Consider the following 21,339-nt stretch of genomic DNA (forward strand, 5'->3'; position numbering starts at 1 on the left):
GTATGTATTTTCGCTCAATTTGGGTTTGTCTGATGTTTCCTCATCATTAGATTCAGGTAATATTTTATTATAGGAAAGAATTAATTATCAGATTATACCTGAGAGCAGTCTCTTTGTTGTCACCTTGTGTAATGTGTAGTATTACACAGTCATACATATTCATGATTTAGTTTCTCTGGCTATAAGAATTAGTAATATACCATTGACCCTTGAACAACATGAGGCTGAAGGGTGCTGACCCCCTGCAAATTGAAAATCCTCATATAATTTTTGACTTCCTCCAAACTTAACTATTGATAGCCTACTGTTGACTGGAGTCCTTACTGATAACATAAACAGCTGATTAATACATATTTTGTATGTTATATATTTTTATACTGTATTCGTACAATAAAGTAAGCTAGAGAAAAGAAAACATTATTAAGAAAATCATAAGGAAGAGAAAATACATCTCCGGTACATATGTGCATTTATTGAAAAAAATCTGCATTTAAGTGGACCCATGCAGTTCAGACCTGTGTTGTTCAAGGATCAGCTGTACATGTTTTTGCATTAGACTGTTTCTGGTTATATTAAGAAAGGAATATCAATTTAGCCAACTAGCTCTCTGGGAAATATCTGTGATTAAATAACCAGCTGCTGTAATCAGTTTGACTGTCAGATTTTAGAAAAGCCCAGTGGGCTAAGTGTAAGGTAATTCTGTAAACTGAGAATCTGGAATCTTTTTTCCAGTCTAGAAAAGGCAATCTGTAACTAGCTCCATAAGGTTTTTATGGGCCAGTGTTACTTCCCACCCTTTTTAGTTTTGGAGGGATCAGTCATAGCTGTACATTTTTTACTTAACCAGCACATCTGTCCTTTGTGGAGGCTTTTTAAAAAATACTTTCCACACCTGAAACTAACACAATATTGTAAATCAACTATACTCCAATAAAACATTTTAAAAAAAGGAAAAATATAAAGTAAAAAAAGTACTTTTCAGATGAGATGCACAATATATTGACTTGATAACATAATTCATGAATTTCAGTATTCCTTATACTGTTTCTCAGTTGCTGTTTCCTTAACCATCTGGAGATATATTTTAAATGAGGCTTTTCCTTCATTTAATATAAGCATATATATATATATCTTAAATATATTTACTAAATTAGTTCAGACTTGTGCTGGTTAAATTGCATTATTTGCTTAAACTTCTGAATGAACTAAATGTTCTCTGAAAATTTCCAGTATGGAATTGTTTGCCTAAGGTGAATTCTAATTTTTTTCTTTAAGAATATTGATTTTATAAAATGCATATTTTCTGATCATAAGTATTCATTGAGAATAAAACTTAAATTTATTATTTTAATTAATCCAAATGTCTTTTCTTTTTATGCAGTGTTTATAACCTTACAATTTAATGTACTGCATTAAGAATGTTTGTGTTTTCCATTATAAATATCCAAAATACTTCCTGCAACATTTGAAAACTTTGATATCAAAGAATTTTTTTCTAGTTTTTACCCAAGTTTCTTTGCTTTGTTTTGAATAACTTTTAATTTTTTCCAATTGATTTCAGACTGCCATATAGAGTATGTAGTACATGGCTCCTTCTTTAATTAATTCAACAAGTTATTTTACCAAGCATTGTAATGAGTGCTAGGGATACAGTAAGAAGTGAATCTCTAACCCAAAGGAATTTATAATTCATTTTGAGATTTTGGTTAAAAAAAAGCAATTACAGCATAGTATTATCAGGAACTGTAAGGTATCTGATATTCTACCCTGCTTGCAAGCTAACAAGTTAGCCTGCCACAGTTTCATAAATGCTGACAGAAGACACAGACTCCTAGATCAGAGAGAAAGGACTTTATACCCACAATAGCAATATCCAGAGTATCAACATTTTCTTGCACTGATTCCCCAAACTCCTTTTCCCACAGGGCGATGTGAAGAGGGCTAGGTGGTACCTGCACATACAGAGTTTTACAGGAGAGAATTGCTGATCTTAGGGAACCTGAATCTCTTATAATGGGCGGTAAGCATAGTTGCCTGCTATTATGCAGGGAGGCACCATCTTCATCTTCTGAGACTGTAAGCAAACCTGCCCTTTGCTGTAGAAGGAGACACTATATCTTTCAAGGCTATTCACTATATAAACATCCTTGAAAAGTCTGTCCAGAACAAAGGCAGTCAGTGCCTTTGCTTATAAGATATGCAAAAGGCCAGTAGAGAATTTTCTCCCAGTTCTCCACGAAGAAACTCTTTTCTTGGCTTTGAAGAAGCAAGCTGTAAAGAGACTGTATTAGTGTTCTATTGCTGCATAGCAAATGACCTCAACTATAGCAGCTTAAAACTACACATATTTATTATCTCACAGTTTCTGTCAGTTAGGAGTCTATGCATATCTTAGCTTGGTTCTCTGCTTAGGGTCTTACAAACTGCAGTTAAGGTGTCATTCAGGGCTGGATACTCATCTGGAATACTCACCTAGGGAAGGGTCTGCCTCTCTGCTCATGTGGTATGGGCAACACTTAGTACCTTGCAACTGTAAGATTCATTGCTATTTACTTTTTCAAAGCCATTAAGGTAGGAAGAGATTGGAAAGAGAGACAGAGAAAGAAGAAACAGGAAATCACTAGTGATATAAGAGGTTAAGAGAGTACCTGTGTAAATATAGTAAGACAACTCCACAGCAGGATTTCTCAAACTTGGCACTGTTGACATGTTGGGATGGATAATTCTTTTACTGTTCTGTGCATTCTAAAATGTTTAGCAGTATTCATAGCTTCTACCCACTAGATGCCAGTAGAATCCAATTGTTATACCCAATTATTACAGCCAGAAGTGTATTCAGGCATTACAACAGTGAACACCCGTGTGATGACCACTCAGGTAAAGGAACAGATATTGCCAGTACTTCAGAACTCCCCTTCTGTTCCTTCCTGTTCATTATTCTCTACCTCCCTCCAAAAAGAAACCACTTTTTATTAATTACTTTTTTGTTTTTCTTTATAACTTAGTTTTACTTGTTCTTTTAAAAACTTTAAATATAAGGAATCATTCAGTGTGTATTTTTTATATCTGGCTTCTTCTATCCAACATTGTGTTTGTAAGATTATTCATGTTGTTGCATGTAGCTGTAGCTCATTTATTTCCATTGCTATATAATATTCCACCGTATGAGTATGCCATTATTCAGTTCACTGTTGTTGGACTTCTGAGTTGTGGGCAGGTCTTGGCAATTAGAAATAATACTGCTTAATCATTTTATACCTGCTTCTTAATAAAATTTTGGACATATTTTTATTGGGTACATAGGAATGGAACTTCTGAGTCTTGAGGTGTATCTTCAACTTTAGTTGAACTTTTGGCAAACATGATGTTTGCCAAAATGTTTTTCAAAATGATTGTACTAATTTACAGTCCCATCAGGAGGGTATGAGAAGTCCCATTGCTCTTATCCAAAACCTGATATTGTCAGTTGAAATATCTTAGCCATAGTGGTTGGTAGATAGTAGTATTTCATTTTGGTTTTAATTTGCATTTTCCTGTTAATGAGGTTGAACACCCTTTCATATGTATATTGACCATTTGACTATCTTCTTTTGTGAAGATCTTGCCCATTTTTCTATTGAGTTATCTTTTATGATTTGTAGAGCTGTTTATATAAGCCCTTTGTTGCTTCTGTGTTACGAATATCTTCTCCCACTTTGTAATTGACTTTTTTTGTTCAGTATTGTGGGGTAGACATTGTTGGTGTGCCACCCACATCCCCTTGGCATTCACTTTTGCGTATGGATGGCATCTCACAGCAAGCAAGCTGAAACTTTCTGCCTGAGGACTTTCTCTGGCCACAGGAGAGACTAGAGAGTAATCAGGGAGTTGCTGACCCAGTGATAGGTCTTGATGAATACTGAACTGAAGTTGGTGAATAAATGCCCCATTTTCCTTACCTCTGGAAGTAGTTTCTGAAGCTTACTTTACACTATCTCTCAGAGGTCTCCAGCAGGATTGAGCCACGGAACCATACACTGGTAACCGGATCATCATTACATCCTATATTGATGTTCTTCCCTTGCCTTCTTACTTCCCCACTCTTCTTGCCTATACTTCCTGGAATTACTTTTCAAATAAATTATTTGGTTTCTAAAAATTGGTTTTTGGAGAACCTATCCTGTATCAGTGGTGTCTTTTGATGAATAGAAATTCTTTTTTTATGATTATTTTGTATATATTATGAAACAATCACCACAGTAAGTCTAGTTAACATCCATCCCCATGCATAGTTTTAAATATTTTTCTCGTGACGAGGACTTTAAGATCTACACTCTTAGTAACTTTCAAATATGCAATACAGTGTCATTAACTATAGTCACCATGCTGTATATTACATCCCCATGACTTACTTATTTTATAGCTGGAAGTTTGTACCTTTTGACCTTCTTCTCCCATTTTGCCTCTCCCCCACATCCTAACTCTGGCAACCACCAATCTGTTCCCTGTATTTATGAGTTTGGTTTTTTGTTTGTTTTTAGATCCATGTATAAGTGAGATCATGTGGTATTTGTCTCTGTCTGACTTATTAGAAGTCTTTAATTTAAATGTAGTCTACTTTATTTTTTTCCTTTATAGTTAGTGTTTGTTGTATTCTGCTTAAGAATTCTTTACCTACCCCAGTGTCTTGATTGTACCCATGGGATTTTAATTTATGGAGATCACTGAGTGATGACATGGAGAGGCTAATGCCATTTAAAGGCTATATGTGTATATATATATTTTTTTTTAATCTAAATTTATTTATATATTTATTTTGGGCTGCATTGCATCTTTGTTGCTGTGCGCAGGCTTTCTCTAGTTGCGGTGAGTAGAGGCTACTCTTTGTTGTGGTGTGCGGCCTTCTCATTGCGGTGGCTTCTCCTGTTGTGGAGCACAGGCTCAGTAGTTGTGGCACATGGACTTAGTTGCTCCGCAGCATGTGGGATCTTCCCGGACCAGGGCTCGAACCCATGTCCTCTGTGTTGGCAGGTGGGTTCTTAACCACTGCACCACCAGGGAAGTCCAAAGGATATTCTTATTACTTACAATTCCTGAGAGAAAGAAGTACGTCATGCAGAATTACATGGGGAGGTACCAGGATTACTCAGGAGGTGGAGGACTGGGGGGAAAATATTTCAAAACCCTAAATTACTGCAGTAGTAGGAACTTGTTAGGTGAAAACGTCCCCTATTTAGTAAGAAGCAAAACACAGATGGTGGGATTTGTGGTTGGAGTATTTGTAATGTGATTTTTGTGTGCCCACAAAAACCAGACCATGAGGGAGATGTAAACAACTTGGCCATTAGTTTGAACCAGTGATTAATGTGTGCTAAATCATCAATTATGAAACTTATAAAGGTTTGGTTAGAATATCCAAGGTAATGAAGATACTCTTCTTTGTTATATTCCAGATGCTTTATTGTTTTATGTTTAGATTTACAGTCCACCTGGAATTGATATTTGTATGTGGTATGAAGAAGGGGCCATATTTAATTTTTTCTTGTACAGATTCATAATCGTATTGGTACCATTCATGGAGAAGACTTTCCTTTGCCTACTGCTCCACAGTCAACCTTTGTCATAAATCAAGTGCCCATATATGATTTTCTTTCTAGACTCTATTGTATACCATTGGTCTCTCTGTCTGCCCTTGTGCTGATACCACAGTTTCTTAATTACTCTGTTATAAGTTGATATTCATTAGAGTTAGTCGTTCCATGCTGTCCTTCTTCAAGAGTATCTTGGCTATTTTTGGAAGATGTTCTCCTTTAGTAATAGTGATGATAATTGTCTTATGTTCGGTGAATTTTATTTATTTTTAATATTCCAGTTAGTTTCAGAAATTCATTATAAGAGAGCATGAGATAACTTGTTTTGGGGCTAACAACATTCATTTGAGTATTTCTTCTAAATTGATCCATATAGTCTTGGAAAAGTCCAGGTATTGTGCAATGGGGATATAGGTTAGGAGGCTTCAAAGAGAAATCGCTCATAGCAATACAAGCTTACCTCAGGAAACAAGAAAAATCTCAAATAAATAACCTAACATTACACCTAGAGCAACTAGAGAAAGAAGAACAAACAAAACCCAAAGTTAATGGAAGAGCAGAAATAAATGAAATAGAGACCAAAAAAACAGTAGAAAAGATCAACCAAACTAAAAGCTGGTTCTTTGAAAAGATAAACAAAATTGATAAATCTTTAGCCAGACTCATCAAGAAAAAAAGGGAGAGGGCTCAAATCAATAAAATTAGAAATGAAAAAGAAGTTATAACCGACACCACAGAAATACAAAGGGCCATAAGAGACTACTACAAGCGACTATATGCCAATAAAATGGACAACCTAGAAGAAATGGACAAATTCTTAGAAAGATAAGAAATGGACACATTCTTAGAAAGATACAATCTCCCAAGACTGTACCAGCAAGAAGTAGAAAACATTAACAGACCAGTTACAAGTACTGAAATTGGGCTTCCCTGGTGGCGCAGTGGTTGAGGGTCTGCCTGCCGATGCAGGGGACACGGGTTCGTGCCCCGGTCCGGGAAGATCCCACATGCCGTGGAGCGGCTGGGCCCGTGGGCCATGGCCACTGGGCCTGTGCGTCCAGAGCCTGTGCTCCGCAGCGGGAGAGGCTGCAGTGGTGGGAGGCCCACGTACCGCAAAAAACAAAAAAACCCCCAAAAAACCCAAAAAGTACTGAAATTGAATCTGAGATTAAAAAACTCCGCTCAAACAAAAGTCCAGGACCAGATGGCTTCACAGGGGAATTCTATCAAACATTTAGAGAAGAGTTAACAGCTGTCCTTCTGAAACTATTCCAAAAAATTTCAGAGGAAGGAACACTTCCAAACTCATTCTGTAAAGCCACCATCACCCTGATATCAAAACCAGACAACAATACCATAAAGAAAGAAAATTACAGGCCTGTATCTCTTATGAACATAGATGCAAAAATCCTCAACAAAATTCTAGCACACCAAATCCAACAATACATTAAAAGGATCATACACCATATTCAAGTGGGATTTATCCCAGGGATGCAAGAATTTTTCAGTATCCACAAGTCATTCAGTATGAGATACCACATTAACAAAATGAAGAATAAAAACCATGTGATCATCTCAATAGATGCACAAAAAGCTTTTGATAAAATTCAACATCCATTTATGATAGAAATTCTCCAGAAAGTGGGCATAGAGAGAACCTACCTCAACATATTATAAAGGCCATATATGACAAATCCACAGCTGGTGAAAAGCTGAAAGCATTTCCTCTAAGATCAGGAACAAGACAAGGATGTCAACTCTCACCACTTCTGTTCAACATCATTTTGGAAGTCCTAGCCATGGCAATCAGAGAAGAAAAAGAAATAAAAGGAATCCAAATTGGAAAAGAAGAAGTAAAACTGTCACTGTTTGCAGATGACATGATAGCAGACATAGAAAATCCTGACGATACTAGAGCTCATCAATGAATTTGTTAAAGTTGTAGTATACAAAAGTAATACACAGAAATCTGTTGCATTTCTATACACTAACAATGAAAGTTCAGAAAGAGAAATTAAGGAAACAGTCCCATTTACCATCACATCAAAAAGGATAAAATACCAGGAATAAACCTTTCTAAGGAGGCAACAGACCTGTACTCCAAAAACTATGAGACACTGATGAAAGAAACTGAAGATGACACAAACAGATGGAAAGATATCCATGTTCTTGGATTGGAAAAATCAATATTGTCAAAATAGTTATACTACCCAAGGCAATCTGCAAATTCAGTGCAATCCTTATCATATTACCAATGGCATTTTTCACAGAACTAGAACAAAATTTTTAAAATTTTGTATGGAAACACAAAAGACCCCGAATAGCCAAAGCAATCTTGAGAAAGAAAAGTGGAGCTGGAGAAATCAGGTTCCCTGACTTCAGACTGTACTACAAAGCTACAGTAATCAAAACAGTGTGGTACTGGTACAAAAATAGAGATATATAGATCAATGGAACAGGATAGAAAGCCCAGAGATAAACCCATGCACTTATGGTCAATTAATCTATGACAGAGGAGGCAGGAATATGTAATGCACAAAAGACAGTCTCTTCTGTCTTTTAATAATAAGTGGTGCTGGGAAAACTGGACACCTACATGTAAAAGAATGAAATTAGAATATTCTCTAACACCATATAGAAAAATAAACTCAAAATGGATTAAAGACCTAAATGTAAGACCAGGTACCATAAAACTCTTAGAGGAAAACATAGGCAGAACACACTTTGACATAAATCACAGCAGTATCTTTGTGGATCCATCTCCTAGAGTAATGGAAGTAAAACCAAAAATAAATAATGGGACCTAATTAAATTTAAAAGTTTTTGTGCAGTAAAGGGAACCATGAAAAAAAAGACAACTTACAGAATGGGAGAAAAATATTTGCAAATGATGCGACTGACAAGGGATTAATCTCCAAAATATACAAACAGCTCATACAGCTCAATATCAAAAAACAAACAGCTCCATCAAAAAATGGGCAGAATGGGACTTCCCTTGTGGTCCAGTGGTTAAGAATCCACCTTACAATGCAGGGGATGCCAGTTTGATCCCTGGTCAGGGAACTAAGATCGCACACGCTGCAGGGCAGCTAGGCTTGAACGCCACACCTAGAGAGCCCGTGTGCCGCAACTACAGAGCCCATGCTCTCTGGAGCCCATGCACCACAACTACAGAGCCCACGTGCTCTGGAGCCCGCACGCCACAACTAGAGAGAAGCCTGTGCACTGCAATGAAGAACCTGCATGCTGCAATGAAATATCCTGCATGCCGCAACTAACACCCAACACAGACTAAATAAATAAATAAATATATTTTAAAAAAATGGGCAGAAGATCTAAAAAGACATTTTCTCAAAGAAGACATACAGATGGCCAAAAAGCACATGAACGTTGCTAATTACATTGCTAATTAGAGAAATGGAAATCAAAACTTCAATGAGGTATCACCTCACACCAGTCAGAATGGCCATGATTGAAAGTCTACAAATAATAAATGCTGGAGAGGGTGTGGAGGAAAGGGAACCCTCCTACACAGTTGGTGGGAATGTGAATTGGTACAGCCGCTATGGAGAACAGTATGGCGGTTCCTTAAAAAACTAAACATAGAGCTACCATATGATCCTGCAATCCCACTACTAGGCATATATCTGGAGAAAAACAATTCAAAAAAGATACATGCACCAAGGGACTTCCCTGGTGGCACAGTGGTTAAGAATCCACCTGCCAGTGCAGAGGACATAGGTTCGAGCCCTGGTCCGGGAAGATCCCACATGCCGCAGAGCAACTAAGCCTGTGCGCCACAACTACTGAGCCTGTGCTCTAGAGCCTGCAAGCCACAACTACTGAAGCCCATGCACCTAGAGCCCGTGTTCCACAACAAGATAAACCACTGCAATGAGAAGCCCATGCACCGCAACAGAGTTACCCCTACTCGCTGCAGCTAGAGAGAGCCCATGTGCAGCAGTGAAGACCCAATGCAGCCAAAAATAAATAAATAAATATTTTAAAGAAAAAAAAACAAAACAGTAGCCAAGACATGGAAGCAACCTAAGTGTCCATTGACAGATGAATGGATAAAGAAGATGTCATGTATACACACGCATACACACACACACACACACACACACACACGCAATGGAATATTAGCCATAAAAAAGAATGAAATTACGCCATTTGCAACATGGATGGACCTAGAGATTATCAAGATAAGTGAAGTAAGCAAGACAGAGAAAGAAAAATACATATGATATCGCTTATGTGGAATCCAAAGAATGACACAATGAACTTATTTACAAAACAGAAATGGACTCACAAACATAAAAAACAAAATTGTGGTTACTAAGTGGGAGAGGGAGAGGGATAAATTAGGAGTTTGGGATTAAAATATACACATTAATATATATAAAATAGAAAACCAGCAAGGGCCTACTTATAATAGCACACGGAACTATACTCAATATCTTGTAATAACCTATAATGGAAGAGAATGTAAAAAAAGAATATGTATTACATATTATTTAATCTTTATATATTCTTGATATATTTGTAAAACTGAATCACTTTGCTGTATACTTGAAACTAGTATAACATTATAAATCAACTATATTTCAATAAAAATAAAACAGCTCTATATCAAGCATATTACATCATAATTGTAATATCCTAAAACTCCTTGTCAGTATTGGTAAATTAGTCCATTCACAAACATTCATCATTTCCCCAGGTTTAGTACCAGTGTTTGGCTTTGGAGATGGTATGATTTGATTTTCAAAAAATGTATTTATAAAATTTAGAATGTTGATGTTGCTTTATTTTGAAAAACTATAATTAGTTTGGACCACTGGAATTATGAAAATTGTTTTACTTGCATAAACAGGAACCGATGAGGGAAATTCATGTTCTATAACTATCTGGGAGGTTTGGATTCAGTTTTTCAAGTATCATCCATTTATCAGTGTCTTTTCTGCATTTTAAAATTAATCTTAGTCTCTTAGTGCTGGTCAGTATTGAATTGTATCTCCTGTTGCTACTGTGGGTTAAGCTGGACACAAAGGGTTTTATATAGAAATGAAAGTTGGGTACAGTGAGGTGAACTCTTCTCACTGTCAGACTCACAGGAGACTAGTGCATTAGGCTTATCATGATGGGTCAGTAATTTGTAATCATTGTCTAGGCTGTTATCCTGCCTAGGTTGATAAATAAAAATGTATGGGAAATGTAAGTGTAGAATGTTCAAGAGGAAAACCCATTAATGTGTTAAATATTTATGGTGTCCACATTTGGATTTTTATCTTAATAGATTAATGCAGCTGAATCAAAGATAACAAATTTAATATACCTAAAACATACCTTGGAACTCGTGGATCCTTTAAAGGTAATTTTTATGTGTATATGTTGTTTAAAACATGTCTAGCATCAGGTTTTTAAACTTTTTGTTTTGAAAAAATTTCACACAGTAAGTTGCAAGAATAGTATAATGAATTCTCATATTCTCTCTCTTTCCACACACAGCACGCACACATATTATTGTCCTTATTATTACCTTACTGAACTATTTGAGAATAAGTTGCAGTACCTAAATACTAAAGTGCATATCTCCTAAGAACAAAGATGTTCTCTTGCATAACCACAATATGATTTAAAAATTCAGGATATTTAACATTGGTAAAATACTATTAAGTTGACCCTTGAACAACATGAGGGTCAGGAACACCAACACTGCGTGTAGTGGAAATTCTGCATATAACTTATTGTTGGCCCTTTGAATATTTAGTTCCTCCACATCCACAGTTCCTCTGCATCTGCAGTTCCATATCTGCAGATTCAACTAACCGCAGATCACGTAGTACTGTGGTATTTATTGTACTATTGAAAAAAATCCACCCATAACTGGACCCTCACAGTTCAAACCCGTGTTGTTCAAGGATCAACTGCATATTATATATAGCCTATATTCACATTTTTTCAGTTGTCCTAATACTGTTCTTTATGGTATTTTTTTTTTTCCTGGTACATGATCCAGTCAAGGACCATGCATTGTATTTAACTTCATGTTTCTTTACACTTTTTTTTTTTTTTTTTTTTTTGCGGTATGTGGGCCTCTCACTGTTGTGGCCTCTCCCGTTGCGGAGCACAGGCTCCGGACGTGCAGGCTCAGTGACCATGGCTCACGGGCCCAGCCGCTCCGCGGCATGGGATCTTCCTGGACCGGGGCACGAACCCATGTCCCCTGCATCGGCAGGCGGACTCTCAACCACTGCGCCACCAGGGAAGCCCCTTTACACTTTTTTAAAGAGAAAAGTTTCTCAGCCTTTCTTTGCCTTTTGTGATATTGACATCTTGAAGAGTAAGGGTCAGTTTTTAAAAAAAATATCTTTATTGGAATATAATTGCTTTCCAGTGTTGTGTTAGCTTCTGTTGTGCAATAAAGTGAATCAGCTATAAGTGTACATATATCCCCATACCCCCTCCCTCTTGTGCCTCCCTCCCACTCTCCCTATCTCACCCCTCTAGGTGGTCACAAAGCATCGAGCTGATCTCCCTGTGCTATGCAGCAGCTTCCCACTAGCCATCCATTATACATTTGGTAGTGTATATATGTCAGTGCTACTCCCTCTCTTCATCTCAGCTTCCCCTTCCCGCTCTCTGTCCTCAAGTCCATTCTCTACATCTGCACCTTTTTTCCTGCCCTGCCTCTAGTTTCATCAATACCATTTATTTAGATCCCATATATGTGTGTTAGCATACGATATTTCTTGTTTTCTTACTAACTTGCTTCACTCTGTATGACACTCTAGGTCCATCCACCTCAGTACACATAACTCAATTTTGCTCCTTTTTATGGCTGAGTAATATTCCATTGTGTATATGTGCCACATCATCTTTATCCATTCATGTGTTGATGGACATTTAGCTTGCTTCCATGTCCTGGCAATTGTAAACAATGCTGCAGTGAACATTGTGGTGCGTGTATCTTTTTGAGTTATGGTTTTCTCAGGGTATATGCCCAGTAGTGGGATTTCTGGGTCATATGGTAATTCTATTTTTAGCTTTCTAAGGGACCTCCATATTGTCCTCCATAGTGGCTGTATCAATTTACATTCCCACCAACAGTGTAGGAGGAAACCTTTTTCTCCACACCCTCTCTAGCATTTATTGTTTGTACATTTTTTGATGATGACCATTGTGACCAGTGTGAAGAGATACCTCATTGTGGTTGTTTGCACTTCTCTAATGATTAGTGATGTTGAGCATCTTTTCATGTGTTTCTTGGCGATCTGTATGTCTTCTTTGGAGAAATGTCTATTTAGTCTTCTGCTCATTTTTGGATTGGGTTCTTTCTTTTTTTGACATTGAGCTAGAGAGCTGCTTGTATATTTTGGAGATTAATCCTTTGTCATTTGCTTCATTTGCAAATATTTTCTCCCATTCTGAGGGTTATCTTTTCATCTTGTTATGGTTTCCTTTGCTGTGCAAAGCTTGAAGTTTAATTAGATCCCATTTGTTTACTTTTGATTTTATTTCCATTACTCCAGGAGGTGGGTCAAAAAAGATCTTGCTGTGATTTATGTCATAGAGTGTTCTGCCTGTTTTCCTCTAAGAGTTTTATAGTGTCTGGCCTTACATTTAGGTCTTTAATCCATTTTGAGTTTATTTTTGAGTATGGTGTTAGGGAGTGTTCTAATTTCATTCTTTTACATGTAGCTGTCCACTTTTCCTAGCTCCACTTATTGAAGAGCCTGTCTTTTCTACATTGTATATTCTTGCCTCCTTTGCCAAAGATAAGGTGACTGTATGTCCGTGGGTTTACCTCAGGGCTTTTGGTCCTGTTCCATTGATCTATATTTCTGTTTCATGCCAGTACCATACTGTCTTGATTACTATAGCTTTGTAGTATATCTGAAGTCAAGGAGACTGATTCCTACAGTTCCGTTTTTCTTCCTCAGGATTGCTTTGGCTATTCGAGGTCTTTTGTGTTTCCATACAAATTGTCAAATTTTTTGTTCTAGTTCTGTGAAAAATGCCATTGGTAATTTGACAGGGATTGCACTGAATCTGTTGATGCTTTGGGTAGTATAGTCACTTTCACAATATTGATTCTTCCAATCCAAGAACATGGTATATCTTTCCATCTGTTTGTATCATCTTTGATTTCATTCATCAGTGTCATATAGTTTTCTACATACAAGTCTTTGGCCTCTTTAGGTAAGTTTATTGCTTGGTATTTTATGTTTTTGTTGCAATGGTAAATGGGAGTGTTTCCTTGATTTCCCTTTCTGATTTTTTGTTGTTAGTGTATAGGAATGCAAGAGATTTCTGTGCATTAATTTTGTATCCTGCTACTTTACCAAATTCATTGATTAGCTCTAGTAGTTTTCTGGTGGCATCTTTAGGATTTTCTATGTATAGTATCATGTCATCTGTAAACAGTGACAGTTTTACTTCTTATCCTATTTGGATTCATTTCATTTTTTTTTCTTCTCTGATTGTTGTGGCTAAAACTTCCAAAAGTATGTTGAGTAATAGTGGTGAGAGTGGGCAACCTTGTCTTTTTCCTGATCTTAGAGGAAATGCTTTCAGTTTTTCACCATTGAGAATGATGTTGGCTGTAGGTTTGTCATATATGGCTTTTATCATGTTGAGGTAGGTTCCCTCTATGCCCACTTTCTGGAGAGTTTTTATCGTAAATGGGTGCTAAATGTTGTCAAAAGCTTTTCCTGCATCTATTGAGATTATCATACGGTTTTTATACTTCAGTTTCTTAATATGGTATATCACATTGATTGATTTGCATATATTGAAGAATCCTTGCATTCCAGGGATAAACCCCACTTGATCATGGTGTATGATCCTTTTAATGTGCTGTTGGATTCTGTTTGCTAGTACTCTGTTGAGGATTTTTGCATCTATGTTCCTCAGTGATATTGCCCTGTAGTTTTCTCTTTTTGTGACATCTTTTTCTGGTTTTGGTATCAGGGTGATGGTGGCCTCATAGAATGAGTTTGGGAGTGTTCCTCCCTCTGCTATATTTTGGAAGAGTTTGAGAGGGATACGTGTTAGCTCGTCTCTAAATGTTTGATAGAATTCGCCTGTGAAGCCATCTGGTCCTGGACTTTCGTTTGTTGGAAGATTTTTAATCACAGTTTCTATTTCAGTGCTTGTGATTGGCTTGTTCATGTTGTCTAATTCTTCCTGGTTCAGTCTTGAAAGTTTGTGCATTTCTAAGAATTTGTCCATTTCTTCCAGGTTGTCCCATTTATTGACATATAGTTGCTCGTAGTAGTCTCTCATGATCGTTTGTATTTCTGCAGTTTCAGTTGTTACTTCTCCTTTTTCATTTCTAATTCTGTTGATTTGAGTCTTCTCCCTTTTTTTCCTGATGAGTCTGGCTAATGGTTTATCAATTTTGTTTCTCTTCTCCCAGAACTGGCTTTTAGTTTTATTGATCTTTCTATTGTTTCCTTTATTTCTTTTTCATTTATTTCTGATCTGACCTTTATGATTTCTTTCCTTCTGCTAACTTTGAGTTTTTTTGGTTCTTCTTTCTCTAATTGCTTTAGGTGTAAGGTTAGGTTGTTTGTTTGATATTTTTCTTGTTTCTTGAGGTAGGATTGTATTGCTATAAACTTCCCTCTTAGAACAGCTTTTGCTGCATCCCATTGGTTTTGGGTCGTCGTGTTTTCATTGTCATTTGTTTCCAGGTATTTTTTGATTTCCTCTTTGATTTCTTCAGTGATCTCTTGGTCGTTTAATAACATATTGCTTAGCCTCCATGTGTTTGTATTTTTTGCAAGTTTTTTCCTGTAATTGATATCTAGTCTCACACCATTGTGGTTGGAAAAGATACTTGATACGATTTCAATTTTCTTAAATTTACCAAGGCTTGATTTGTGACTCAAGATACGGTTTATCCTGGAGAATGTTCCATGAGCACTTGAGAAGAAAGTGTATTCTATTGTTTTTGGATGGAATGTCCTATAAATATCAATTAAGTCCATCTTGTTTAATGTGTCATTTAAAGTTTTTTTTTCCTTATTTATTTTCTGTTTGGATGATCTGTTGATTGGTGTAAGTGGGGTGTTAAAGTCACCTACTATGATTGTGTTACTGTTGATTTCCCCTTTTATGGCTGTCAGCATTTGCTTTATGTATCGAGGTGCTCCTATGTTGGGTTCTTAGATATTTGCAATTGTTAAATCTTCTTCTTGGATTGTTCCCTTGATCATTATGTAGTGTCCTTCCTTGTCTCTTGTAATAGTCTTTATTTTAAAGTTTATTTTGTCTGATATGAGTATTGCTACTCCAGCTATCTTTTGATTTCCATTTTCATGAAATATCTTTTTTCCATCCCTTTACTTTCAGTCTGTATGTGTCCCTTGTTCTGAAGTGTGTCTCTTGTAGACAGCATTTATATGGGTCTCGTTTTTGTATCCTTTCAGCAAGTCTGGGTCCTTTGGTTGGGGCATTTAATCCATTTACATTTAAGGTAATTATTGAAATGTTTGTTCCTAGTACCATTATCTTAATTGTTCTGGGTTTGTTTTTGTAAGTCATTTCCTCCTCTTGTGTTTCTTGCCTAGAGAAGTTCCTTTAGCATTTGTTGTAAAGCTGGTTTGGTGGTGCTGAATTCTCTTAACTTGCTTGTCTGTAAAGCTTTTGATTTCTCCATCGATTCTGAATGTGATCCTTGCTGGGTAATCTTGGTTGTAGGTTTTTCCCTTTCACCACTTTAAATATATCTTCCCACTGCCTTCTGGCCTGTAGAGTTTCTGCTGAAATATCAGCTGTTAATCTTATGAGGATTCCCTTGTGTGTTTTTTGTTGCTTTTCCCTTGTTGCTTTTAATATTTTTTCTTTGTGTTTAAGTTTTGTTAGCTCGATTAATATGTGTCTTGGCATGTTTCTTCTTGTTTATCCTGTATAGGACTCTCTGTGGTTCCTGTACTTGGGTGGCTATTTCCTGTCCCATGTTGGGGAATTTTTCAACTATAATCTCTTCAAATATTTTCAGCCCCATTTCTTTTTTCTTCTTCTTCTGGGACGCCTATAATTTGAATGTTGGTGTGCTTAATGTTGTCCCAGAGGTCTTGGAGACTGTCCTCCATTCTTTTCATTCTTTTTTCTTTACTCTGCTCTGCGACATTTATTTCCACCATTTTATCTTCCAGCTCTCTAGTCCATTCTTCTCCCTCAGTTATTCTGTTATTGATTCCTTCTAGAGTGTATTTTATTTCAGTTTTTGTGTTGTTCATTAATGTTTGTTTGCTCTTTAGTTCTTCTAGGTCCTTGTTAAACGTTTCTTGTATTTTCTGTCTTCTATTTTCAAGATTTTGGATCATGTTTACTATCATTACTCTTAATTCTTTTTCAGTTAGTTTGCCTACTTCCCCTTCATTTACTTGGTCTTGTGCATATTTATCTTGCTCCTTTGTAATATATTTCTCTGTCTTCTTATTTTGTCTAATACACAGTATTTAAGGTCTCTTTTCCCTAGGCTACAGGGTCACAGTTCCTCTTACTTCTGTTCTCTGTCCCCAGTGGTGGTGTTGGTCCAGTGTCTTGTGTAGGCTTCCTGATGGGAGGGACTGGTGCTTGCATTCTAGTGGGTGGAGCTGCGTCTTTTCCCTCTGATGAGCGGGGCCGCGTCAGGTGATTTGTTTTGGGCTGTCTGTTAGCTTAATATGACTTGACGTAGTCTGTGTGCTGATGGGTGGGTTTGTGTTCCTGTCTTGTTTGTTGTTTGGTATGACATGTCCAGTGCTGGGAGCTGCTGGCACTTGGGTGGACCTGGGTCTTGGATTCAGATAGAGGCCTCAGTGAGAGCTCTTGGCAGTTAATCTTCCCTGGGACCGGGAATTCTCTGGTGGTCCAGCATCCTGGACTCAGTGCTGCTACTCCAGAGCCTCAGGCCCATCTTCTGGTTGAGGAACCAGGACACTGCAAGTCTCTCGTCCTGGCAATAAAGGGGATGAAAAAAAAAAAAAAAGACTAACAAAACCCCAGACAAATGGTAAAAAGTAAAATCAAACAAATGGAAACAGAAACAAGGAAACATGCCACACACACAGAAAAGAAACAAAAACAGAACCAAATAAATCAAATAGCAAGAGAACAACCAGACAAACAGAAGAACCAAAGAATGCAATCAAACAATTAAGAGGAAAGCTGACAAAAACCCAAAACCAAAAAATAAAACTGAAGCAGAATTCTAACTGAAGAATGAAGCAAAGAAACAAAACAAACTGACAAAAATGATATTAAAAAAAAAAGAGAAAAGGGAAAAAAGACAGAACAACAGAAAAGCAATGTAGAAATAAAAATATATTTTAACAAATAGAAAATATATTAAAGAAAAAAGGCAAACAGAACCCTGGAGAAATTGTAAAAACAAAATCAAACAAACAAAAACAGAAACAAGGAAACACATACACACACGTGCAAGAAACAAAACAGAGCCAAATAAAACAAAAATCAAGAGAACAACCAGAGAAATACAAGAACTCAAAAATGAAATCAAACAATTAGGATTAAAACTAACATAAATACATAACCTAAAAACAAAAACAAAACAGTGTGCCAATGAAGAATAAAGCAAGGAAACAGAATAAACTGATAAAAATGATTTAAAAATAATAAAAAGGGAAAAAACACAGGCAACAGAAAAACAACTAGAAATGGAAATATAAAAAAAAGAAAAACAGAAAAAAATATTAAAGAAAAAGAGGAAGGAAGAAAATAAGGGAAAAGAACACAGAACAACATAAAAGCAAAGTAAAAATAGAAATGTATAAAAAAATTAAAATATTTTATAAACCATGGAGATCCCAGAAGACTGAATTTAAAAAACAAAAAACGAAAACAACAACAAACAAAATGAAAGAAAGAAAAAAAAGCTAGAGGCAACAACAGAATGAATCAAAATGTAATAAAATTAATAGTAATAATTATGTTTTCCTGGAGTCTCCGCTGTTAGTGTCCTTACATGCTGTGAGCCACAGCTCACCTCTGCCTCCCCAAGAGGCCCTCCTCTGCCTCTGGGCTGGTCTCTGGACCTGCTGTGTGCCCTGTGGGGACCACTCTGTCTCTGATCTGGCCCAGTTCCTACGTGTGCTTGCCCCCAAAGTCCACAGCTGCCAGAGCTAGACCGTTTTCATTTGTGGGAACACTCATTATCTACTCAGATATTCCATAAAAACAGGGTCTTCCTAGCTGATCGTGGGGGTTTGATCTGCAGCTTGTACAACTGGTGGAAAGATTTTAGATCTTCTTCCTTAGTCACCCCATCCCTGGGGTTCAGCTTTGGTTTTATCCCCACCTCTGCATGTGGTCCACCCACAGGAGTCTGCTCCTGAGGCTGCCTTGGAGCTCTTGGTCTGCCCCTGTGAGGACTAGGTGCAGAGGTGGTATGACTGCTTGGATCACAAGAGCCCTGGCGGTGCCAAATGTGCAGGAAAACCAGCGGCCACAGGTGCCGGGTCAGTTGTTTAATAAGATATTCCTCAGTTTGCGTGATTGTTTCCTCATGATTAAATTCTGCTTACACGTATTTGGCAATAATACTCTATGAGCAATGTTGTATCTTTCTCAGTGTATTACATCAGGAGGCACATGATGTCATTTTTCTTTCCCTTCTTGGTGATAATAACTTCGATTAGTTACTTCACTATAAATTTATAAGTAATTTGTGGAGAGATACCATGAGACTGTGTAAATATACTGTTTCTTGTCAAACTTTCACCCATTGATTTTGTTATTTATTAATGACTCTAACCTGAAGTAACTCCAATGGTTACAGAATGGTGATTTTTTTCATCTATTTTTAAATAGATGGGGGAGAAAAGGAGCATGTAATCATATAAATTTTTTGATTTGAAAAAGGGACAGGAAATATGTCATAATACTTAGAGTATTTATCTTTGGAAGGGTGGTAGAATAATGAGTGATTTAAATGTTTTTCTTTATGCTCTTATGCATTTCTAGTTTTTATTTGTATGTAAGTATTATTTTTCTATTAATAAGCAAAAAAGTTATTGCCATTGCCTCATAACAAAACTAAAATAGGAGGTAAAAGTCAGGTTACCTATGTTTTCTCTCTTTTCTGTTTATTCAAATAGTGATCACTCATAGTTTCAATTAAGCAAAATAAAATCCCTACTTTTGCCATATAAGAATGGAGAAGTTGCTCTGTTTACAAATATACAAAACACTTTTTTAGTTTAATGTATTAATACATTTAACCCAAATTTTGGAGTTATATGTAAAGTACTCTGAATGTACAATGATAACTGTTTAACTGCATTAATAAGTAGTTAATTAAACTAGTTAAGCTACATTAATAAGTAGTTTAATGTTAATGTTAGTTGGGCAGCAAGAAAAATAAAAGTCATAATAGTAAAGCAGTGGATGCCACTGTTTAGTCATGTGCTCTTTATCTGAAAAATGGGCCAGATACAATCTGTCTTCACCTGCATACCTAAAATTTCTGTTATGAGTATATAAATGAGAAGATGAAGCAAGAAAATGCTTGGTAAAATGTAAAGTACCAAACAAGTCTAAAATGCTTTGTTTGAATAATGTCATAATTTATTATCCTTAACTATCTTTTTCTTTATTCTTTAATAGATTACTCTGAAGAACTGTAACACACCTTTATTAAGAGCTTACTATGGTTCCTTGGAAGATAAGAGGTCTTTGTCATTCAACTGTTAATAAAATAGCATATTATTTCTTTCTTCCTGATCATAACTGATTTTAAGAACTCTAATTATATTCTATAGAACAATTAATTGAGCTTTGGTTAACAGAAATTTTAAGCTGTTCATTAAAAATTTATTTATATATTATATTTTATAAATACCAATAAATAGGGTAACAGCACATTGAGGGTTTGTGTTAATGGACAATTATAATAGCATTAAAAATTGAAATCATACAAAATTTTAATATTTCTTTTTAATTATTCTCCATGGAAAGACTTGCAAATATAAAAATATATTATTCTTTTGTGTTAAATCATGAAGGACTTAATGTAACCGAAAAATAGTCTATATGAATACTGAATAAGATCTAATTACAGTTTAATTTTAGTATTGCTTTTAGCAGTGGCACCTTGGTTCTTGAACAAAATGGCTTGTGATACTTAAAAGCTGTTATTTTATTGATTCAAGATTCACACCTTATGTGAAGTCACAAAATGAGGTTAATAAAACCGAATTATTACAGATAAATACAGAACAGAATACTGTAAAATAAAAGGTTAGGAAAATAGGTGTTACCAGACTCCTGGTCTGCATGATCACTGCACTTAGACACTGATGATTGAAATGTTCCTGTTATACTGTCTCATAATATGCTTAATCTCCCTTGCACCAGCTGAGGGCAAGGACCATATGTTAATCCTTCTTTGAATCCCTGCACCTAACACAGTGATTGCTACATGGTATAAGTAAATGTTTATTGAATCAATGAGCATGAAGCCAGAATTTTTATAAAGTGCTTCAAGGATATATTTTATATTCACAGACACAGTTAGTATGTGTAATTTAGGAGATCTATTTATCATCAGTTGTAGGATTGTTCTTGGTGGTCTCATGTTATTTTAGGAGAGTAGTTATGACTGATGAAATAGTTTACAATTGATGTAGTCACAGTCCTAATTTATGTAATTTTATATATATTGTTTATTTATTTGCAAAATAATTTTCAGCAATAATTTTAAGAAAATGTTATTTGCTATCGTTAACTGTTATTCAAATTATCAATTAACATA

At 36.1% G+C, this 21,339-nt stretch overlaps 1 protein-coding gene across 1 annotated transcript in view; it reads left to right on the plus strand.

Annotated features, from left to right (window-relative positions):
• Positions 1–21,339, plus strand: part of MSH4 (mutS homolog 4) — a 96,713-nt gene that overhangs the window by 33,611 nt on the left and 41,763 nt on the right. Inside the window, exons 9-10 of the mRNA XM_065881894.1 lie at positions 10,870–10,944; positions 20,193–20,257. Of these exons, the coding sequence (XP_065737966.1) occupies positions 10,870–10,944; positions 20,193–20,257 (140 nt within the window). The remainder of the gene's footprint in view (positions 1–10,869; positions 10,945–20,192; positions 20,258–21,339) is intronic.

Source organism: Phocoena phocoena, chromosome 1 (assembly GCF_963924675.1).
Source record: "Phocoena phocoena chromosome 1, mPhoPho1.1, whole genome shotgun sequence".
In the NCBI taxonomy this organism is placed as follows: Eukaryota; Metazoa; Chordata; class Mammalia; order Artiodactyla; family Phocoenidae; genus Phocoena; species Phocoena phocoena.